Here is a 14,842-nt window from a genome sequence, read left to right as displayed (position 1 = left end):
CAACACAGAGGAAACGTCAGTCCTGTACGTGTCCTGACAACTGCTGATCAGTGATAGTGTTTGTTGAAGTGTAAAGTGAGCGCAGGTCAGGGGGGGGGGGAAGCAGACTCCGACAGAGACTCTGACACAGACAGGACCTTTAATGAGTGTCAATATATTTGTTGACAGGGAAGCTCTGCACAAATAGGAGTATACCATTCATTTATTTTAAATTGATGTCTGTGTGTGCACGTGCCAGCTATCCACAATTATAAGATCCCTAATACATGATGTAGACTGAGATGGTTTGATGAGTGATTTAAACGAGGATGAACCTGACAGTCACGACGCGGGTTGAATTTTACTCCCGGTGTGATGACGTCAAACGTCCGCGCCACGTTGTAAGCACGTGGGGACGTTTTAGTGAAGCGCTAGCAAAACATCCGCAGTGACGCTGGTGTCAGTGAGCAACGAAGAAAACTTTTGATTTCTTTTCTCTCTGACATCCGACCAACCCGAAGAAGAAGAAGAAGAAGCTGCAGAGGTTCCCCCCACCAGAGTCACTTTTTCTAGACCATGCCCCACGACCCCGACCCTCCTCCGGCTAAGAAATTCAAGCCGGGGTCAGTGTTCTTCCGTCTGGATAAGAACAAGCCTGGCATGCTGCTTCCTAGAAAGGGGAATGCGACCACTCCGATAGAAGTCCAGAGGAAACAGCTTCCGATCTACCAGGCGAAACCGCAGCTGCTGAACCAACTGAGGCAGCTGCACAATGTGATTCTGATAGGTAGAGTCACCGCTGCTGGCAGATCGCAGTATTTACATTAGATACACCTCACATAGTAATCAGACATGATGGCTTTTTGTGATTTATTATCAACCGTTGTCAGATTCTGTTCGTGATAATCAACTTTTCACAGTGTGTTACACCAGCAGTGCCTTGTTTTGACTCATTTTGCCTCGTTCCTCTCTCATGCACACATCAGGCGAGACCGGGTCAGGGAAGACCACTCAGATCCCCCAGTATCTGTACGAGGCTGGCATCGGGCGACAGGGCATGGTCGCCATCACTCAGCCTCGCCGGGTTGCTGCCATCTCGCTGGCAGGAAGGGTGGCCGAGGAGAAGAGGACTCAGCTCGGCAAGCTGGTACGGACAGGAGACAGGTGTTCCACTGCTGAGTGTATACTTAGAAACACACAATGCACAATACTGAAGAATCATCTCTGTATGTAGGAGAAAAGGTAGAATACATTGCTGATGATATATCCTTTGAATATATATATGTTGAGTTAATCAGTTATGTTAGAGCTCTAGTCTTCATGACCACTCAAAGCTCTTCACAGAACAGTTTTGCCATTCACTCATTCACACACTCATTCATACAGTGCATCTATGTGCAGCACTCTCTCTATCACACATCGTTCATACGCTGCCGGCACAGCCATCAGGGGCAATAAGTATATTGCCCAAATAGTTTTTGGCTTGCGGAATGGGGGAGATAGGAATCGAACCACCAACTTTCTGGTTAGAAAGACCCCCTGTACCTCCTGAGGCACAGACATGAAATTAGTTTATTTTGTGTAACAGTTTTAGCGCCACATCACCAGTTATCAGTGCTTGGGAAAGTGTCTACTCTGTGCAGCAGGAGAGTAGAGCGGGACTTGGGCCGCAGTTTTTTGTCCGATCTGACCGAGTAGTAACTCAGCCCAAAAGGTGTTTTGATTTTTCTGACAGAACCCGGCCCCACCTTCCGCGTCCCGTAGTCTTATGACATGATGGGAGGAGAGTTGACAGACAAGGATAAGGAGGATTTGATGAATATGTTATTTTGGTAATCTACCGTCTACACCTCAGACAAGTCGGTGTGTTTGAGAGAGAGAGACGGGTGGAGAGCACTGTACATTACAGCAGAAGCCAGAGACTGCTTGGTGTAATGTAACATTAAGTAAACTCTGCACAGATGCCGAACCAACACACACGTATTCTTGTTAAGTCTCCGGTGTAATCAGTAACACTGGTGTTGTCACAAGTTTATTAGCTGGTGGGAAAATCTCAACAGTGGTTTCCCTAATATCAGTGTGTTCAAGGTGTATTATCCCTGAGGGGCAATTAGTAGTACAGCCATCAGTAACCACATTTGCTCAAACCACATCAGTAAATACAAATACAACACATTGATTCATTTAACAAGCCGATAACAGCAGGGATGAGACGAGACGAACAAGTGCAACAGTGTTAAGCCTCACTGACTCAAACTTCTCCTCAGGTTGGTTACACGGTGCGTTTTGAGGATGTCACCTCCTCCGAGACAAAGCTGAAGTTCATGACAGACGGCATGCTGCTGCGTGAGGCCATCGGAGACCCGTTACTGCTGCGCTACACCGTGGTGGTCCTGGATGAGGCTCACGAGCGCACCGTGCACACTGATGTGCTGTTCGGCGTGGTTAAGACTGCTCAACGCAGGCGGAGAGAACTTCATAAGATTCCCTTGAAGGTAGGAGAACAGTTGGAGCCGCCCAGGGTTGAATAAAGTTTTACTTTCGTAGTCAACACTCAACTCAACAAAATCTTGCTCTGCATTATTACACACAAGCAAATTTTCTGCTCCTACTTTGTTGATCTCTTTCTTTAACTTTTTTTTTATTGTTTTTTCTGCACAGGTCATAGTGATGTCGGCCACAATGGACGTAGATTTGTTCTCTGAATACTTCAACAAGTCACCGGTGCTGTACCTGGAGGGAAGGCAGCATCCCATTCAGATCTACTACACCAAGCATCCCCAGTCAGACTACCTGCAGGCTGCACTCGTGTCTGTGTTCCAGATCCATCAGGTAGTTTTCAACATTTAACTATCAACTAATCTGTCAATCCTATTATTGTGTATGCAAAAAAAAACCAATGAATGCCTCTGTGTAATTTCTTCAAGTTCAATTGGAATATAAGATGGACTGATTAGATTTTGGTGATCAAAGGTCAAGGCCAGTTTGATCTCATAAACCCATTTTTGCCTCGTGAACATGTTGTCTTTACACCTCTTTGAGAGGATCCTTTCAAATTTGGCACATATGTTCACTTATGGTGCTTTCACACCAAACACGATGCAAATATGTCACACGGTGAGATTACATAAAAAGTCAATGCAAAGACGCAAATGTTGCATCTCTCGCCCCGGCCGATGCGTATAGCGCAGCGTGATAGATGTGAAATTCCTGTGATCAGCAAACAATCACAAATGGTCCTGTAGCGTGAATCGTACGTTGTATTTGGTGTGAACAACATAAGACTCACAGATTAACTGATTAGATTTGGAAGATCGGAGGTCAAGGTTATGGTGACCTCATATGAGTCTGATTGACGGAGGCAAACATCCGCCGTGTGGAAATTTTCTTATTTAATCACTGGTATCTAAAAAAGATCTATTTTCAGTTATAAAAAAAAAAATCATGTGTTTACTTCCGTCTTGTAAGGAAGCAAACAATGAGTGAACATTTCCCTTGGTGCATGTTCATGTACTGTGATGACTCTTCGTGACACTGGAACACAACGTGGTCTCGTTGTGTGCATGCAGGAGGCGCCTCCGTCCCATGATATTTTAGTCTTCATGACGGGTCAAGAGGAAATCGAGGCTCTGGCGAGGACTTGCCGGGACATCGCCAAGCATCTTCCTGACGGCTGTAGTCCCATGGTAGTTATCCCACTGTACGCATCGCTGCCCCCAGCACAGCAGCTCAGGGTCTTCCAGCTAGCTCCCAAGGTAAAGACAACAACAAACACAACAGAGTTCTGTAGATTTGTGTGAACAAAAGGAAGTCGTTGTGAATGAACAGTCACTTTGGTTTTGGACAGAATGTGTGAAGTCTGTGTGCTGCTGTTCTCAACTGTGATTATGTTTAAGATTATGTACTTTTTTGGCTTCTTTAATGCAGGAGAGCCACTGAATAGCCAGTTTCTTGTCATTGTGAAGTTGTTTGTATCATTGTCTCGTTATTTTCTATTGTCAAACGTAATGTTTGTTGTCTTTACTTTCATCCAGGGTTGTAGGAAAGTCATCCTCTCAACCAACATCGCTGAGACGTCGCTTACAATCTCTGGGATTAAATATGTCATAGACACAGGGATGGTGAAGGCCAAACGTTTTAATCCTGGTGAGAGGATTCAGTCTACACACACACACACACACACCCTTGTACTTCTATCTTTATGAGGACAGTCATTAGCATAATACATTCCCTAACCCTTTCCCTAACCTTAACCATCACAAGGAAATGGCTCATCCTAAGTGTAGTATGTAAGTTTAGTCATGTCAAATGTTCTTTACTGATTTGATTAACACTTATGTTAAATATACTTCTCCTAGTATGAATTTCATGTTGTTATTTATTATTATTTGTTTGGAATAGTCTATGGTCTTTTAAAGCTTCTCCTTTTCAATTATTTTATTTACCTTTTGGGTTTTACTTTACAGTGGGATTTTAACCAATCAATTATGGTTTTAATGTGTTTTAACCCCAACCTAACCTAAACCTCACCCTAAGAGACTCAACCCTTTTAAAATGTCCTCACGTGTCTGTACTTAAATAGGTCCTCCAAAGCTATAAGTAAAAACACACACCCTAATTTTAGTGTTAACGATAAAATAATCTGTTTATGCTGAATGACACACAGTGAATTGTGCTTGTTGTCGTTTTATTGTACATGTGTTGTGTGACTCTGCAGACAGTGGTTTGGAGGTGCTGGCAGTGCAGCGGGTCTCTAAAGCACAGGCCTGGCAGCGATCGGGTCGAGCTGGCAGAGAGGACTCTGGCTCCTGCTATCGTCTCTACACCGAGCAGGAGTTTGACAACCTCATCCCCATGACTGTGCCTGAGATCCAGAGGTAGGACTCTGTGTTTCATGCAGTTAATAAACTTCAGTACAGTGTGTGCTGCTCTGAACGAGGCTCTCCTGCACATTGATTCATTTGGGTCAATTTGATTGAATATGCTCTTTTTCCTCCCCTCTGTGTTTGTGTGTCTGCCGCAGGTGTAACTTGGCCAGCGTGATGCTGCAGTTAATGGCTCTGGGGATCCCAGACGTGATGAATTTTGATTTCATGTCAAAGCCCTCTCCAGGTAAGATGCTACTGATCATGAATCACTGTGCTCCTCTGGTCATCCAGAGAGTTGGTCGGTCGTAGTGACCAGTTTGTGTTTATCCCAGAGGCCGTTCACTCTGCTATCGAGCATTTAGAGCTGCTGGGAGCCCTGGAGAGGAAGGAGGGCCAGGTTTTCCTCACTGCTCTTGGAAAGAAGATGGCAAGCTTCCCCCTGGAGCCAAGATATGCCAAGGTAGAAAGTGCTTCACACAAAAAGAAACTGTTCAGGAGCTCTGCATTGATTTGTATATTTAGTTGAAGATGACATAAAGTCTATTATGCATAGTGCCAATGTGGTTGATGCCTTCTTCTTTTCTCCATCTCACAGACCATCCTGCTGTCCCCGGATTACTCCTGTTCTGAGGAGATTTTGTGCATTGTGTCTCTACTGTCAGTAGACACTGTATTGTTCAACCCTCCAGCCCGGCGTGACGAGGTGCTCGCGGCGCGCAAGAAGTTCTCCTCCAGCGAAGGAGACCACATGACCCTCCTCAGCATTTACAGAGCATTCAAGAAAGTCAGTGGTAATAAGGTGAGAATATCTGGAGAAGTAGAGGACAATATATTTCTAAATGTTAGGGCTGTAAGTTTTTCCAAAAATCAAGTTTGAGTGAATTTGACATGACACGTAATGTTGCATAAGTTGTATAAGGGGGTTGCCGTCTATAGTGTAGAACTCACGCCGACTCTTAGATGCCCTGGTGTAACGAATCAATTCAGGATGGATTTGCTTGCACCTCTGCTGGATCAGGAGACACCTACTTCAGACGGTCTGATGAGCTTCTAGACTGTATAATTGGAATTTAAACGAGTCATTACGGGTTGACTACGAACGTTTCCCCCCACGTTCAAATGAATCTTTGAATTTGAAATAAGAAATGACAGCCCTAATACATGAATGAATTGGTGAAACCCAGAGATTAGATCATGTTGCTGAGCTTCTTTATGTTTGCTTTTAAAGGAGTGGTGTCGGGAGAACTTTGTCAACAGCAGGAACATGGGTCTGGTGAAAGACGTCCAGGCGCAACTTAAAGAAATCTGCCTTAAGGTACACAACTGTAACCACTGGATGTACAGTGGAAATGTGAATGTTCTATGTAGGCCTAAAGTCACAGCAGTAGAACCAGCAGCCCATTTGAGCCTCATGATGACTGGATTGTTTTTGTTTCACTAGCTGAATTTGAAGCTGGAGTCATGTGGAGCAGACACGGAGGACGTTCGCCGCTGCCTCGCCCACGGGATGTTCGTCAACGCCGCAGAGCTGCAACCCGACGGCAGCTACTTAGCCCTGGACACCCACCAGCCTGTGGCCATCCATCCCTCCTCTGTCCTTTTCCAGGCCAAGCCAGCATACGTGGTCTTTAATGAGCTGCTGCACACGTCGCGCTGCTACATGAGAGACCTCTGTCTGGTGGACGCCGACTGGCTGCTGGATGCAGCACCAGAATACTTTGGCCGCAAGCTCCACCTCGGCAAGAGCTAACCAATAGAGAAATAGGACACCTTTCTCAATTTACCCAGTGACTGAAAAACTGGAAAAATGTTTTCTCTTTACAGAGCTGAATTTGGATAAAGACACTTGCTACAAATCAGAAGAATCTGAGTTTCTGTGCTGTAAACTTCTCTGGATTTCACTACCTCTGGCATGTGTCACTGCAGCAGAAATCTGCAAACTGAGGCCTCACAACTTTTTTGACCTCCTCCAGACTCTTATTCACATTTTATAAACTATTTTTCTTCTGCCTGACATTCATTCTTGCCATTTAGCCACATGTTTAACATTTTTAAGAATAGTTTCTTTTTGGAGTTTTCCTGCTCCTGTTCTTTCAACGTTTGCATGCATTTCTGATAACTATCTATCTTTTTCTCAAAGTCAAATTAACTTCACAAAATATTGTGTTTAGTTGTTAAGCTACTTTCTCATACAAGGTAGTTGACTGACCAGTTCTGCCTGAAAGTTATTAGCCTCTTGGAGGCTAAGAAAAGCAATCTTCTCTTAGATGGTCCCACTATGTCGTGTAGGTTTACACAAAGTGCTCTGAAGGGGTTTAATACACGAGGACAGTAGCTTTGTCTTAATCTATAAATTCCTGTAATAATATTAAAACATGAAAAACACCAAAGTTAGGGTTAAAACATAGGGTGCTTGTGCATGCCCCTTTTTTCTTTTTTTTTACACAACTACGACTGTATCACACTTTCCCAAATACATGCACGTCAGGAGAAGCAGCATGCCTTATTCTCCAGGTTCTACTCTTGTTGCACAGATCCATGACTCAGATTGCAAAGACAAACAACCGACGTGTGCTGACAACCAATGGATGCAAAGCAATGCATGGAGATTGTAGTTAGCGATCTGATCCCTCAGGTCTTACATACTTTGTAGAATGTAAATCTCACCAATTTGAAGAATAGGATGGATGCTCCTCTTATCATTTTTTTTACACTGGACTCAGGATTGTACAATATGTTCTGTAACCTGAATAAAATGACAACTGTTTACAATCTATTAAACACCAGATGCATCTGGTGTTGCTGTAGAGATCATCAGACCTACTCTCACATACTGGTTGTGTGTTCAGAGATCGAGTCTCTTGCACATCAGGCTGCCCATGAGGTTTTTAATTAAATGGTTTAAGATCTGCATGAGCCCTTGTCAATTTTACACAAATAAGTGCACGCCTTTGATGAGTTTATTATAACTATAAATCCTGTAATTTGTTATAGTCTTAGTTACACAGATGTTATAATTTCTAATAAATAAAAAAAAAAAACTGCCCAAGTGCACGAGTCTGATGTGAATGTGGAGAGTAAAGATTCAAAGAGGCTCATGGGAGTTTTCCACTTGTTGGTTTGGACAGAATTTAAGAAAAATGTTAATGTATCATAGTTAAGCTTTATTTCAGTATATCAGTATAAAAATAAAATCACACACACTTTACAAGTCAACAGGAATTAAAAACACACAGAACAGACTTTTGTTCCAGTGTTTCTGTCGTCTCGGTTAAGGCCCTTATGATCACATTTCTTGAGTATATCAATCAAGACATAAACATAAAATTCCTCAGGAGAGCATGAGAGGTGGGGACACTACAGTAGCCGCTAACTTGTGGGAACATGTGCACATCTTGGGAAGTGTGCTGTGTAAAGCGGAGTACAGCAGGCTCTAAGAACATCATCTATACACACAGAGCATTTGCGTACCAACATGTGCGTACAGTTTTCAGCAATGACACTGCACATCTCTACATCATTACTTAAATTTTTCCTGATGTGAAACATATCTTCCACAGACACGTGGTGTTGTTACAGATGCTGTAACCTTCCAGTCTTCACTGAGGTCAGATCTCTGCTCTGAAGCTGGAGCGCCTTCATCAAGCCGCAGGGGGCGCTGTTGGATTGGAACCTGGATATCAGAGCCTATATAAAATCCATGTTATTAATGTTATTAATGTTATTATCCATACCTTTTAATTAAAGTTAAATAATTAATGTAGCATCAAAGCATTGTGGTTTTGTAATGTAAAAAATCCAGATGATGTAATTTTGCGTCTCTGGTTTTTAAAGTTTAACTTCCGGTGCAGAGGTCATAGTTACGACAGGTCAATGTGTCCTTCCACACGTGTGTAACTGTCATCTTACAGCAGCGGCTCCAACAGGCGGCAGCTCGGTGCTCGTGTGTTCTCACTCTAACTTATTCCCTCGCTGTTCCCCTTGTTATTATTATTATTATTAACCGCAGTCATGCTGAAGTCTGTTGTCCGGGCGGTGGGAGCCGCCGTCCGCGTCTCCTCAGCCACCGCGTCCACAGCCCGAGCGCTGCCGCTCTGCTGCCCGACTCTGTGCTCTCCGATCTCGGCCACAGCGCGGCCCTTCACCCGCTCCCTGTGGATGCTCAACAACAACGGAGCCTCGTCGGGCTACCGGCCACAGCTGTTCGGCTCCAGAGTGCGGAATCCCTCGGTGTCGTGTGGATGTGGAGGACTGCACACAGAAGGTATTCACCCGGGAACCAGGGGACGAGGGGAGCTAAGCTAAGCTAGCTGCTATGAGACAGTGCTGCATGTTGAGGGAGGACTAAGCTGTGGAGCACCTCAAACTGTTAACTTAAATTAATATATTCAATTAATACATTCAGCCACTAGACACAACTGATTTCGATCTGTTGTCAGTCACAAGTTAGCAAGGATAGCATCTAGTCTCTTTAGATAGTTGGCATTCACCTTGACAGACAGTGGCTGTGAGCAGAGGTTAAATTAGGATTCAGTCTGTTCTGATCTGGAGAGGAAAATGTATCTACCCATATGTATTTATGTATATATATTATATAATCAATACATATTGATTGAAAAATGGTTTGACACTTGGTAAAGTGGTTTCCAATAGAAATCCTCCTCACTGTCAAATACACATGTTCTGTACTAGCCTATGTAAATTATCATCTTCTCTTCTTAACATGATCTCTGCACATTTTCAGGCAATAACCAGCTTCAGTTATGGGGTTTTGAATTCAGTATAAATGATTAGGTTTAATTAGCCGTTTACATTCAAGTGTATTGGTGTGTGGCCTTAAATCCACTTTATTTAAGATCCACATCGTCTTGCTAACTAACAAACTAAATAAACAAAAACAAAACCTCTCTGATAAACTGTCTAACTTTAAAATAAATGTGATGTAACAACATGCTTACCACAACAATAACATTACCTGACATCAGAACTTGAATTACTGTGCAAGACATCTTCATTTTTCTACATGTTTGTTGAACAGGTGATTTTATTAAGCACTTTATTGGCCTTTTCCTTTTTTACGCCACAGACGGTAACAATCATAGTTTTCATCAAGTTAAGTTATCAGTTCACCTGCTTCACTGTGTCCACTGCAGCCTCTCTGCTCTGCCTGGTGTGTGGGTGGAGGGCCACACACTGTGAATAGCAGCTGTCTCTAAGGAGAACTGGGCTGAGAATCAGAGCAAATATAAATGTTAATATGAAAAAGAAAAACACTTATCCAAAAAGTAATTCTGAAATACAATCCCTTCTGTAACACAAACGTATTAGGTCGACAGCCTATGCTTAGGGAAAGCACATTAGTACCTCATTTATGTTCTCTGCAGTCACAAAGTTAACATTTTTTTAATCATTGCTTGATTTATTGAGATCAAGAAAGCTGTAGAAATATACATCGTATTGATGTGTAAGGCTGACTATCCCCTGATAAGTCTATGGTCCTGTTCAGACCTGGTAATAACATCCATCCTGACGGATCCAATCAAAAGTATGCATGCTCACACCTGATATTAAAATGCATCCCACTGTCTACGTGCTCATTGAGTCTTACAGCCTTGTCTCAATTTAACCCCTGGTTCTGTCTAGAAAAACTCACAGCTAAAATGAATAGTAAATGTTTGTTGCATTTGTTGGCACATGAGACTTAGTGAATTTTCATCCTGTGTATCAGTTTATCTCTGTTGCCTTCTGTCTCATGATGGAGTCATTTAACCCGTCTGACACTTTTAACAGGTGACAAAGCATTCGGCGATTTCCTTTCTGATGAAATCAAAGAAGAGCAGAAGATCCAGAAAACCAAAACTCTTCCTAAGATGTCTGGAGGATGGGAGCTGGGGATGAACGGCACAGAGGCTAAACTCACAAGACATTTTGCAGGAGACAAGTAAGTCTGCGGCTGTGACTGCAGATAAAATGGTTCGGCGAACGCTACTGTATATGAGCTCATAACGCATCTGCTGTTCCACAGAATCTCTGTCACATTCAACGTCAACAACAGCATTCCTCCTAACTTTGAGGAAGAGGCAGAACAAGGACAGCAGAAGTCAGCAGCAGCAGCAGCAGCAGCAGAAGAGGTGAGCCCACAGCAAACCTGACTGTTTAAGTCAGACGTGTATGTACAAAATATACGCAGTCATAACTATGTTGGTACTTAAGAATTTACTGATTGAAGCTGTTGACATTAAAATAATTATAATTCCGTTTACAGCCAGAAATAGTGTCATCGCCAAACTTTGTTGTTGAAGTAACGAAACAGGCTGCAAAACATTCCCTGGTGTTTGACTGCCATTTTCCTGAAGATGAGGTAAGCACAGTATGTGTTTATTCATGTAAGATGTCGCATTGTGAGCAACAGCATGTCGCTGACCTTTCTGTGAGATAGCCAATCTGTGAAGTAAGTAAGAATCTCGTTTTGCATTTGCAGATGAGTCATGGTGAAGGAGAGGAGGAGAGTGACATCTTTGCCATCCGTGAGGTCAGTTTCCAGCCCGAGGGAGATACAGAGTGGAAGGAGACGAGCTATACACTCGGCACAGACTCTCTGGACTGGGTAAGACCTGAGTGGTGAAAGAAAAAACTGTTTATTTAATTGACATAACTAGTCTGTGGTTTGGGTGAAGTTAGATAATAAAATGAAACTGAATTTGCTTTATTACTGTTCACGTGTGGTTTATATAAAAGTCAACTGCTGTTATTTTTTTATACATTGCATGTCGGCTATTACAGAGGTCTGTTAAGCAAGCGACCCAATCTTCACACTCTGCTTTTCAAAATAAAAGCTCTTTAATTCTACTCTCTACAAAGCATTACTTCAACAAAATAAATGTTGTGCTTTTACTTTGAAGATAACTTGCTAAAGAGATGTGATTCAATGTTGCTGCCATGAAGGAGATCAGTACCATGGACCCCCGTCAATGTCTGTTAGTCTTATATAGTCTGATATATATAGCTATAGTTTATCAGAGAGCGTAAAAGAAGACATGTTTAAATCGGGCCACTGACAGCTCCTTCAACTGGCGCGCACACACACACACACACACACACACACACACACACACACACACACACACACACACACCCACACCCTCCCTCCCTCTCTTCCTATTAACCATTATACATGTAGCCAAGAGTTTAATTCACCTATACCGAGAGGTAACAGTATAACAAGGACATGAAGAATGTGAGTTTGAACCGGGACAGTATGCCCGTTTATTTTTTCACAACTAGTCAACACTTCGCTCAGAAAACTGAACAATTTCAGTTGGTGAGCCTTCACAATAAAAGTCCCAAACAGATACACTGCTTATGATGACAGGGAACACAAATTCACTGACCAACCTTGCACAATAAGGCAACTAAATAAAATAGCTTACATAAATATTTTTTTTAATAGCCAAATGTTACACTATAAAAACTAACTGGATATAGTTTATTATAAAATTACATATTTTAGTTCATTAGCTATATTATTATACTCTACTATTTATTGCTTGTCATGTGCCTTTTTTCCTTCTATAGTATCGATAATCGAGAAAAACGTAAAACCTTGATATTTCCTCTGAATAAAATGTAATCTCGTGACATCCCTGGTGGATAGATAAGAGTTGATGAGACTGAGGATAGTAGCGTCACTTTAAATGACATAGGATTTCATGCTGTGTTGTTTTTTCAGGCCCTGTATGACCACTTGATGGACTTCCTGTCCGACCGCGGGGTCGACAACACTTTTGCTGATGAACTGATGGAGCTGAGCACCGCCATTGAGCATCAAGAGTACATCAAATTCCTGGAAAACCTCCAAGGCTTTGTTAAATGTAACTAATGTTAGATAGAAGCTGAATTTCACTGATCTTTAAATCATGTCCTGGCAAATTTGGAAATCCGATGGTTCAGCAAGACTAAAGCGAATGTTGCAGCACTGAAAGATTGATCTGCTTGGCACTCTAAAGAGACTGACGATAGTGTTTGTGACACGAATTGTCACAAAGACTGGGCTGCAAAGCATGGTCTTTGAGAAAATGTGACTTTATTTTTCTGTAACTTAAACAAGATAGAAATATAAGTTAAATATATGAAGGCCGTAAACGGTTTAGGTCATGAAAATGTGCAGAAACCATCATCTCAAGAAATGCCTCTCTCTTCTGGAGTTACTGTCTTAACTGCAGTGGTTCAACATGGTCCAGTCACTATTGTAAATGTTCAAGTTCCCTCAAGCAAAAACTGGACAAGTTAGTCAGGATGGAACATCAAAACACAAACACCGAAAAGCAAATGCGTTTACAAAGTCACTCCTAACTCTCGTGTGTGTGACAGCCTATGTAACCCTGCTGAGTCTTACTGTAAGTTGGCTTTGAACAGGAGCTCATGTTAACTAATATACATTCAACTCTGTAAGACCATAAAAAAACAGTTTAAATCTGAATGGCATATATCTTTGTGTGTTGAGAATGGAAGGTCTGTGTTCATTAAAACAGTTTGATATGAATGGATGTTTTGATGTTTTATTTCATCAGGTGATTCTGTTGCTCTTTAAAATATGTAGAGTGGCCACGTGACATTTATCAGAGCCTCACAAATCACTGAAAAGATCATAACCTTCAATGTATTTTTAATACCAGAGGTTTCAGCCCTGAAGGTAGGCAAATGTCCTTTAAAAAAAAAAAAAAGTAGAATATTTCCCTCCACTGTTTGCATCCTGTCAATTTGAGAGCAAGATAATGCAATAAATACTAGACGGATTACTATGAAACCTTTTTTTGTTGTAATTTCCCTCACATTGAAAAATTGATTTAAATCCAGGGCTTTTGAACTCTCATCTCAAAATGTTTGATGTCTGTACGTTTACCTTCTTTTTCTCTGAGAATGATACTCTTATAGACATTTGCTTGCTATTACCTGCATTCCTAATGAATATACTGCTAATAGATGGCATGTAACAAGTTCTGAGAGGATTTGTTCAAAGGAGAGTAGGAAAGATACAAATATGACTTCCAAACCAAAGGCGAGATAAACATTTATGTGATTTATTCATTATGTCGACTGTGGCGAAAGTCGAGCAGGTTCCACAGTAACAAAGTGCTCTCCAGAAAAACAAAAAGTCACAAAACCAGGGTCGTGGTTCAATCCCCTGCTTTTCCAGTCGGAAGACTCAACTGCACTGAAACCCCAAATTGTCCCTGAAGGCTGAGGGTGTGTGAATGGTGTCTGGTAGAGAAAACGCTGTGTATATAAGCACTTCATAAAGGTGTGAGAATGGGTGCGTGTGAGTGGATAACACTGGAAAAGCGCTAAATAAATACAGTTCACTTACCATTTATCATAAAACAAGATAAAAATACGTAAATACAATTCACCATATTCACATGGCGGCAGTTTTTTCCTTTCACATCACCCTCAGGGTGGGGAGCACGTATGCTGTCATCTAAAGACACTAAAATCTTTGCACAGCACTGCTAAAATATATTAACTCTTGGATCGTTAAGTCAATATGTATCATATTTAATGAGATGATCATTAGTAGTTAATCATAAAAATAACCACAGCTCTGAAATGAATGTAGTAGAATAACTATACTGCCAGTACAATATTTCTGTGTGGCAGAGCAGACGTGTGAAGTGCAAGGTGATAACAAAAGACAAGTTGAAGGAATCGGAGGAACTCAAGAATGCGGGAAGTTAAAAAAGCCTTTAAGATCTTATGGCTATTGAATCATATCAACAGTGAAAAGATTCCAATGACTTTAAGTCATTCAGGCCTTGATCAGGGAAAGATAGCAATTTACCAACTTCTTGAACTTGAACTTGAACTTATCATCTCCTTTTTACAGGATGGTAACACTCTCATTCTAAGTGGTGTTTCCCCCCCCTGCAATCATAGATAGATATAGATATAGATAGAGAGAGAGAGAGAGAGAGAGAGCGAGCGAGCGAGCGAGCGAG

The 14,842-nt window shown here is 41.9% G+C and overlaps 2 protein-coding genes across 2 annotated transcripts; both read left to right on the top strand.

Annotated features, from left to right (window-relative positions):
* Positions 1–371: 371 nt before the first annotated feature.
* Positions 372–7,889, top strand: dhx33 (DEAH (Asp-Glu-Ala-His) box polypeptide 33). The gene is made up of 12 exons (XM_034606183.1): positions 372–766; positions 966–1,126; positions 2,247–2,474; positions 2,641–2,811; positions 3,549–3,734; positions 4,014–4,125; positions 4,697–4,856; positions 5,003–5,091; positions 5,180–5,307; positions 5,443–5,646; positions 6,076–6,162; positions 6,289–7,889. The coding sequence occupies exons 1-12, from the start codon at positions 556–558 to the stop codon at positions 6,595–6,597; spliced, it is 2,046 nt and encodes a 681-aa protein (XP_034462074.1). The 5' UTR covers positions 372–555; the 3' UTR covers positions 6,598–7,889.
* Positions 7,890–8,708: 819 nt separating this feature from the next.
* Positions 8,709–13,389, top strand: c1qbp (complement component 1, q subcomponent binding protein). Its single transcript, XM_034606216.1, has 6 exons — positions 8,709–9,111; positions 10,638–10,788; positions 10,873–10,978; positions 11,113–11,208; positions 11,329–11,454; positions 12,577–13,389. The coding sequence occupies exons 1-6, from the start codon at positions 8,859–8,861 to the stop codon at positions 12,724–12,726; spliced, it is 882 nt and encodes a 293-aa protein (XP_034462107.1). The 5' UTR covers positions 8,709–8,858; the 3' UTR covers positions 12,727–13,389.
* Positions 13,390–14,842: the final 1,453 nt, after the last annotated feature.

The sequence above is a fragment of the Hippoglossus hippoglossus genome, chromosome 14 (assembly GCF_009819705.1).
Source record: "Hippoglossus hippoglossus isolate fHipHip1 chromosome 14, fHipHip1.pri, whole genome shotgun sequence".
Lineage (NCBI taxonomy): Eukaryota > Metazoa > Chordata > Actinopteri > Pleuronectiformes > Pleuronectidae > Hippoglossus > Hippoglossus hippoglossus.
This window is presented reverse-complemented; position numbering and strand designations above follow the sequence as displayed.

Coding starts and splice junctions, on each gene's coding strand:
- dhx33 (XM_034606183.1), top strand. CDS start 556: ATGCCCCACGACCCCGACCCTCCTCCGGCTAAGAAATTCAAGCCGGGG. Junction 2,475..2,640: donor TTCATAAGATTCCCTTGAAG/GTAGGAGAACAG, acceptor TTTTCTGCACAG/GTCATAGTGATGTCGGCCAC. Junction 2,812..3,548: donor CTGTGTTCCAGATCCATCAG/GTAGTTTTCAAC, acceptor GTGTGCATGCAG/GAGGCGCCTCCGTCCCATGA.
- c1qbp (XM_034606216.1), top strand. CDS start 8,859: ATGCTGAAGTCTGTTGTCCGGGCGGTGGGAGCCGCCGTCCGCGTCTCC. Junction 11,209..11,328: donor GCCATTTTCCTGAAGATGAG/GTAAGCACAGTA, acceptor TTGCATTTGCAG/ATGAGTCATGGTGAAGGAGA. Junction 11,455..12,576: donor GCACAGACTCTCTGGACTGG/GTAAGACCTGAG, acceptor TTGTTTTTTCAG/GCCCTGTATGACCACTTGAT.